General features: G+C 37.6%; 1 protein-coding gene across 1 annotated transcript in view; it reads left to right on the top strand.

Annotated features, from left to right (window-relative positions):
• Window positions 1-770: 770 nt before the first annotated feature.
• Window positions 771-8415, top strand: part of ATXN2 (ataxin 2) — a gene marked incomplete at its 5' end in the record, with an annotated part of 34223 nt that continues 26578 nt past the window's right edge. The window contains 5 exons of the mRNA XM_010289598.1: window positions 771-895; window positions 2174-2265; window positions 5016-5213; window positions 5733-5911; window positions 7428-7637. Of these exons, the coding sequence (XP_010287900.1) occupies window positions 771-895; window positions 2174-2265; window positions 5016-5213; window positions 5733-5911; window positions 7428-7637 (804 nt within the window). The remainder of the gene's footprint in view (window positions 896-2173; window positions 2266-5015; window positions 5214-5732; window positions 5912-7427; window positions 7638-8415) is intronic.

The raw sequence follows: 8415 nt of genomic DNA, 5'->3' as shown, positions 1-8415 counted from the left end.
TGCACCTAATGGTGTATTTATTTTCATGTGTTGTTGAGGACAAAAGGTAGGGAATTCCTGAATCTTGCTGTGTGATTTCGGTAAGCTGCTTCTTGAAAAAGCTCTTGCAGGAAAGAGGACATCTCTGTTCACGTCACAGTGAACGGGTGCACCAGGCTAATGGATAATTGAGTTATACTGCGAAGGGAGTAAAAGGGTGTGCATGCATGCTGGTGTGTTGAGGAGCTGTGGAGATAGCAGAAATTGGGATATTTGAAGGGAAGCTTGTATTCTGCCCATTTATTTAGGGAATGGGATTGGGTTGCCTTCATGCTTTTTTGATATTTGCATAACAAGTTAGTGTGCAGTTGGAGTGAGCTGTTTGGAAAAGCATATTATACAAGTCTTGGGTTTTCTAGAGGAATGGGGATCCTCAGGTAGTGGGGTTTTTTGTTTGGTTGGGGTTTTTTCTTTGTTTGTTTTTTTTTAGCAAAAATGTACATGTATGTATAAAATATTTTTAAATAACTGAAAGTAATTGCTGCTATTCTTTGATGCCTTGTCTTGTACTTTAAGTTGCAAAAAACCCCTGTAAACAGATGTATTAGTAAGTTAGTCCATACTTCCGTAGTTATTCTAAGTATGAAGTAGGCACCTTTTTAGTGTAGTCCTATTGAATAGAGCAACTACAAGAGAAAGTGAATGACGTTTAATGTGCCTGCAATTCAGCTGTATTTGGTTGTTCCTCAGATAAATTGATTTCACCCCTGTCTCTCCCCTCTCTGTTGTAGATGCTTTTACTGATTCAGCCATCAGTGCTAAAGTAAATGGTGAACACAAGGAAAAGGATCTTGAACCGTGGGATGGAGGAGAGACCACCGCTACTGAGGAACTTGAGGCATTAGAGACAGATGTTGTAAGTAATGCTTTTTTATCACCCATGACAGTCTCTAGAAAATAAGCTATTTCTCTGGACATGCCTTGTGACAATTCCTTAATTTTGATGTAGTAATGAACTTTTGAGTAAAACTGCTGGCCTACTTTGTATGGGTGTATGTTCAATCTTTGCTAGCAGCTGCCACAATACTTTTTTACAATTTGAATAAGAATAGCTGGATTTCAAGTGCTACTTTTGGCAAATATTGACAAATGGCAGCTGCTGTGGTAAGGGACATCTTTGACTCATGGACTGGCTGAAAGAGGCGCTTTTCTTAAGGACTCCAAATTCAGCAATACACTGAAGTGATTTATGTTTAATAAGAGCATTCCTGTCTGACTATCATTGCATTTGGAAATTATGGAAAAATTGTGCTTAACTGTCTCAGAGCTAAGATGAAGGCAACTGATGGAAGTCTGACCCATGACTTAATAAGCACAGATACAATCTCAGTAGATTATGAATCATTAGATGAACAGTATGGTCTTAAATGACGTTTCTTTATATATCATAGCAGTCAGCTTTTATTCAGCCATGCATTCTTTTTAGTAAGGTATTCAGACTGCAAGATGTTAAAGAAGATAATGTTACTGATTAGAGGAGAATCTAGTCATGTTACTTTGGAGCATATTAACTTTGTCTGGGTAGAACAGTTATCCTGTCAATTTTAGTGTACATATTGTACAACTGAGATTTATTAGAATACTTAATACTGTCAGTGCTTTTTATAAAACATTCAAAACATTTATCATTGTGCTTGAGTGCTGTAATAGCAATTTTACTAAAGTGGAGAAGTTGTGCAGATCAACAGGGGTCTTCTGCCTGTGGTGTGTGTGTCTCCAATAATTTCATTAGTAGTGGATTTGAAAAGTTTCAGCACTTGGCCACAGTGAGGGACACTTGTAATGTTCAGAAGTGTCAGTTTGCACTTTCTGGAAAAGGCACTCATGTACGTATTTCTTGCTAGCCAGTAATCTTCTAGTACAGTGTGGGCATGATACTTAAAAAAAAAAATCCTCGTAAAAACAACACAAATACACACAGCAAACAAAAACCTGGATTTTGAAGATAAAATCTGTGCATCTAATGAACAAAGTTCCCTGAAATAAATTGTGGCTATAGTAACTTTGTTATCTGGACAGTGAATTCATAGGCCCAGGAAAAAGGGCAAAAGGTTTAACTCCTGCCATCAGCCCTTAATTTTAAGGGAATGTGTTTCCAGTGTCATTTTGAAAAATGAGCATCATTTTCTTCTAGTCTAATGGATGGGATCCCAATGACATGTTTCGTTACAATGAAGAAAATTATGGTGTAGTATCAACTTACGACAGCAGTTTATCTTCTTATACGTAAGTTCCAAAATATTTTGTTATTAGATTTGTATGTAATGTTCTCCCTGGTTTGACAAACTTTATATTCTGAAGATAATTTTACATATTTTCTAAAGTTGTGGAATCGAATAACTGAAAAAGCAGTAATGAATAGTGCTTAAGAGACCTTGCCAACGTTCTGTGAATAGTTAGATGTAGTAATCATTATATATTCCCTTAAATGGGCACAGCTCACTCCCATTGCAACATTTTCTGAATTTAAGCATGCAATAATGCTTATTTCTTACAAAAACTTTTATGAATAGGGTGGAAAATACCAAATTGTGAAACTCTCTTTATGAAGCTGGTATACCTATAGTTTGTGTTTAAGCTAGCAGAACAGTTTGACTAAATCCTAATTTTATTGAGACAATTGATCTGGTAGATATGGAATGTTGAAATCTTGCTGATTAACTAAAGGGGGGTTGTGTGCTGTGGATGACTTGTCCAGACCTAAACTAAAGTTTTAGTTACAATATAATAACAAATTGAATATAGAAGTAGTATAAAGCCTGCTCTGGCTCCTTTGGCAGTGTGGACCTGTTCCCAGTAGTCTGCAGCTATAATGTTAACTGCAACTGCAAAACAAATCAATTGCAGATGTTCAACAGCCATTGTGAAATGTCTTTAATGTTTTCTCACTCTTTTAACCTCCAAAGCATAAACTTATTTTCGAATGTCAAGGAATTGCAGTGAATATTTTGGATTTTATATGTAGAATTGGAGCACTTGTCTACAGGTCTCTGGTTCAACAATTTTATTTTTACTATTTTGTTAAAATAGACCTGTAACATGGTGATAATCAAAGTGTCTTAATCGGCTTACATTTGAATCCTGGGGAAGCTGTTCTTCTGTATAATTCATTGCTCTAAGTACTTTTTGTACTTTTGAACTTTAGTCTTCCATCTTTCTGCTTTATGGATATTAATGGAAACGGATTAAAAACATGAAGGTGGCTTTAAATTGCCAGAGTCAAATTCCATTGTTTCCTAGTCAAGCCGCTTGCTTTGCATATCAGTCTGCTAAACTGGGAACCTCTTTTCCTGATTCTCCAAGTATGTGATGAGCAGCAATGGAGCTAAACGCTTACACGTGCAACTGAAGGATTGTACAGGATTTACTGTTCGATCGTTTTCTCTTCCTAGAGCCAAGCGTTAGCAGGTCTAGTTTGTCAAACTGCATAAAGGTACAAGTTTCTAGCAAGTGTACTGCATTAGTATATTGAACAGCTGCTGTACATGCTTCTCTTGTCACCAGGATTCTGAACAATGTCATCTTGCCCATCCCCTTTGTTTCATCTTTAATGGCCTTTTCCCTGTTAGAAAATGCAAAATCATTCTTTTCCTTGTTTAGATTGCCATCAGTGCTACTGCGTACATCCCTTCATTTTTTTCAGTCACTTTAAATAAATGAGGATGTATTAGGTGTTCTCCTTTCTTGTCTGTATGCTTAACACAGGGTAAGCGAGGCCCATGACTTCAGGTTTGTATGCGTTGTGTTCATGCATATCTTATCTGAGCCAAAGCTTTATGCTAAAGGGTAAGGTTTTAATCTAATATTCTTGCAGTTACCATTGATAAGACCAGCAGATGTCTCGACTGGCCAAAAATGTGTGTGGGGAAAAACTTGGGATGCAGTAACTGAGTGCTGGCTTGGAATTTGGCAAAGCCACTTGTTTCCCTAGTTCTGCCACCAACACTTGAGTATCTTGCATATATTATTTCATACTTGGCTTGTATCTCCACCTGCTTTCTTTGTTCTTCTTTTTTTATATTATTCAAAATACGTGCAGTAGTGATTATATGATGCTCAGCGTAGCACAGTCCAAGCCTCAACTGTGTTCTGTATTTCTATATAGTTTATTCTAAAGTAAGGTTGGATGAAACAACTTTTGGAACTCAAAGTAGAATCAGGAACAAAGCGCAAAGTTGTTTTATAAAACCTGATAGTTTAACAAAAATTAGAGCAGGTAAAAACCAAAACCATGAGTAGACAGAAGGGAGTGCCAGGTATGATGTCCATCTCTAGTTATCTCTTTCAGTATTTCATTGCGCATGTATTGAATTCTTACTTGGTGGCTTTCCTAAGGGATCCATGTGTGCTTTTTGCCATATGCTACTACCTAATACAGATACATGGAATGAATGGTTTTGAGGTCCTAGGACATGGCAAGTGAGTCATAGGTTTCTGGTCCCATGCTCTAATGTATTGCATTCATCTTTCCTGCAGTTATTCATAATAGGAAGAGCTGAAATTCTATGGCCGGAATTATCAAAGGATTAAGCATGTAACTCTTTAATTTTAGTAGGATTGGAGACTCTTGTGTCTGTTGGGGATGTGTAAATAGCTAAAGAAATTCAAATCTGGTCTCTTAAAGTAGCTTCCTATCTAAACACCAGAGTAAGGCTTTTTCTTACTAATGTACTCAACCGTGTTAAAAGTTGGAGCCTTTGCATGGCTTTAGGGACTGGGGATTTTGCAAGTCATATGGAAAAGCTCTGCACCCTGACCTCAGCTCTCTAGGCAGGTAAATGACACTGAATTTGCACATAATATCAAACCAGTCCAGGAATATTGACACACTTACACTAAAAAACACAGGAAGTCTACTGGTTTAAAAGCAAGTTTTCTATTGTGACTTGGTTGGAATTAACGCTATGTAATTTTTGTAGCTTCTTTGTGCTTTTGAATGCATTTCAGAGATTCTTTTCCTTTCCATTGTCTTTTAGGGTGCCATTAGAACGAGATAATTCAGAAGAGTTTTTAAAACGGGAAGCCAGAGCAACTCAATTAGCAGAGGAAATTGAATCAAGTGCCCAATACAAAGCTCGGGTTGCCTTGGAAAATGATGAAAGAACAGAAGAAGAAAAATATACTGCTGTTCAGAGAAATGCTAATGAACGAGAAGGACATGGTGTGAACACTAGGTACTTGCATATGCTATGAATAGTATTTTTATTTAAATGATGGACGTATTTTGGTACAGTAGCAATTTACTCATTGAAACTGTGCTTTTTCAGCAGAGCTGATTAGGTTAGGAACCATATGTAAACAATCGTGCTGGTTTTGGCACCCATGCGAACTTGTACACCTCTGCCTGGCCCTGTGTTATCTCTGCAGTGAAACAGGCTGCCCCACTCTGATATGTCACTGTGGTGAATTCATCCTAAATTACAGGAAAGGGCAGTGGTTTCAGTATGTCATGGAGAATTTCAGGCATTAGTACTAAATCGTTCAGTGTCTGCGGGCTCATAGAAAGTGGACTGAGTAGTCAGTATCGAAAACCAATTTATGAGGTGAATGTTAGGTCAACATCTGATAATATTTAGAATTTTCCTTTAGCTTGATTTGAGAAAGATACAAAATATCAGCAGAGCCCTTGATTAGGTACTTTTCATTGTCTTTCAGTTCTGTCTTAACACTGGTAGAAATTTGCTGTGTTTCAGAGAAAATAAATACATTCCACCTGGACAGAGGAATAGAGATGTCCTGTCCTGGGGAAGTGGAAGACAAAACTCACCAAGGATGGGCCAGTCTGGATCAGGCCCACCAATTTCAAGGTCTGGATCCCATACTTCAGAATTCAGTCCTAACTCTGGAGCAGATCAAAGAGTAGTTAATGGAGGCAAGTATCTGAAGTCTAAATAAATGTGCCTGATAAAATTACCGTCAATTATCTAGTTATGTTGAAACTGCATATGGTGTGGTCTTAGGATATGTGTTTCATAAGCTAGGTTAGCATTCATCATTTAACACAGAGGTGGTGATTTTGATTTGGCTTTAACTTACTCATGATGGAACACATATTTGACTGCACTGTATGTAGCTTTGCAGAGCAGAAATGCTACTCGTTTGCCTTCTGAAAAACCTTGGTCTTAGATGATGGTGCAGTATGCGGTTTTAAAGATTAAAAATTGCTTTATGTATTGCTACTGCTAAGCTCTCTGTGGAGGAGTAGCAATGCTGACACCTAGTGAAAGGGAGATGGCCGCCAAGGAAGCATCACTCTTCCGTTGTGGTGCATGGATCAATTCTGTTTCCCATTAAAAAGAATAAAGCAGCTCACTGACTTTAAGATGATGGGGAGGGGGAAATCATTGTAGCACAAGAGAAGTGGTAGGGGAAAAGGAATCAAAAGCCTTCTCTCCAAATAGCTATTTGAGTATTTTCTGCTACACGCATGGGTAATATTTATAAACAGACATCGCTAGGTACTGTGTAGCAGGAATTGGTGTTTCATAAAGCAAACACCATTTTTTGAGATGGATTTCAGCGGTAGCCTGTCCTTGAGGCATTATTTTTATAAGTTAAAAACGGTATTAAATGAGATTGCTGTGAATAAATGGAAAATGTATAATACGCAAGTGCCTCTGTCTGGAGAGGAAGTCTGAGAAACATCTAAAGGTAAGTGGGACTTACGTTTCAAATACAGTCAGCTGGATAAAGGATGTACAACGGAGTCTTGCCCAAACAATGCTAACCTTGAAATTTGTTCATAGTGTTTGTGGTTTCTATCACCGTATTACTCTGCTGAATGAACATCATATACCTAAAATATTCAGAATGGCTTGTGAATTCAACTTGTTTGTTTTGGAAACAATGAACCCTATATCCTAGATTAAAATACTACATTAATACTTCAGAAAACTGATAAAGGCATAAATGTCAGGATTCAGACACTGAACACCGCTGTTTTTTGTAAAGATACAGTTCCTAGAATTGATATTGCTCATCGTTTGGTTTGAAAGTAGCAGTTTGTATAGTCAATACTATATGTGAACCGCTGTTTGAGAACCTCTGGTAGCTACTTAAGGACCTCGTCAAGAGTGATGCGTACTGTAGAACATATATATGATAGGCTAACAGATCAAACTTTACTGTCTATTCCTTAGTAGTATTTGTAGATCCTAATTAACCCTTTGGGGAGTTTGTGACATTCAGATGTTAAATTTGACCTGAAGTAGAGGAAATAACCTTGCAGAGACTTATTTTATTGGTTGCAGAAATAAACTAATCTATCCCCAAAGGGTTAAACATGAAAAATCATTTTGTCATATTTTACTTTTTTTTTTCTGTTGACCTTTTTCCCCATAATTTTTCTTTAGTTTTTATACTTTCCTTCATATCATTTGTTCTGTCAGGTGTTCCCTGGCCATCGCCTTGCCCATCTCCTTCCTCTCGCCCACCTTCTCGCTACCAGTCAGGTCCCAACTCTCTTCCACCTCGGGCAGCCACCCCTACACGGCCGCCCTCCAGGCCCCCCTCGCGGCCCTCCAGGCCCCCGTCTCACCCCTCTGCTCATGGTTCTCCAGCTCCTGTCTCTACTATGCCTAAACGCATGTCTTCAGAAGGTACAATACCACGATTTGTTCATGTTTTTGTTTGTCTTTGTTTAACTCCTTTGTGAGTTTAATTACAAAATTGTTTTTCCTCTTCATTACTTAACCTATAATTTGTGTTTAACTTTAGTTTATCAGACTATTTCTATTAACCTTTTTATTTGAAGAACTTTACAAAAACAAAATAAAGCTGTGAAATTTCCCAAGTTGGTATGAAATAAACTCAGCTTTGTAAACGCTGCTCAGTGTCTTAACTTAACCAACAGCAATATGCAGGACCTGATAACTTTAGAGGGCATTTTTAGGAATATAAATTTATATAAAATATTATAATACAGTTGTTCCACAAAAAGCAATTTCAAGTTTAACTAAATAATTGAATTCCCTTTTGCAAAACAACAACAACAACAACAATAATAATAAAATGCTGTATTCAGAGAAGTGCACTGTGTAATGGGATAGGATAAGCTGCTTCAAAGGCGAATCTGTAGAAAACTTTAGATCTGTTTGCATTGAGGCAGAACAGTAAGTCAGCTCCCTGGCAGTCAATAATACGCAGGGAAAGGCTAACCCATGAGTCTTCGGTAACTGCATGCAGAAGTATCTGAAGTAAATGTATTTGTCCTCTGAGGGTACAGCAAGGAAGATGTTTTTAAATTTTTATTTTGTTTTGTTTTATTTTATTTAAGTGCACTTAAAAAGTAGCCTGCACAACACAGTGTAGCAAGTCTGGAAAAATGCGAAGCGGTTATAGTAACTCACTGGAAACTTGCAGTCTCTGCTGTAGCTG

The sequence above is a fragment of the Phaethon lepturus genome, unplaced genomic scaffold (assembly GCF_000687285.1).
Source record: "Phaethon lepturus isolate BGI_N335 unplaced genomic scaffold, ASM68728v1 scaffold26696, whole genome shotgun sequence".
Classification (NCBI taxonomy): Eukaryota; Metazoa; Chordata; class Aves; order Phaethontiformes; family Phaethontidae; genus Phaethon; species Phaethon lepturus.
The sequence above is the reverse complement of the archived record's forward strand: the minus strand, read 5'-3'. Positions and strand labels throughout refer to the sequence as shown.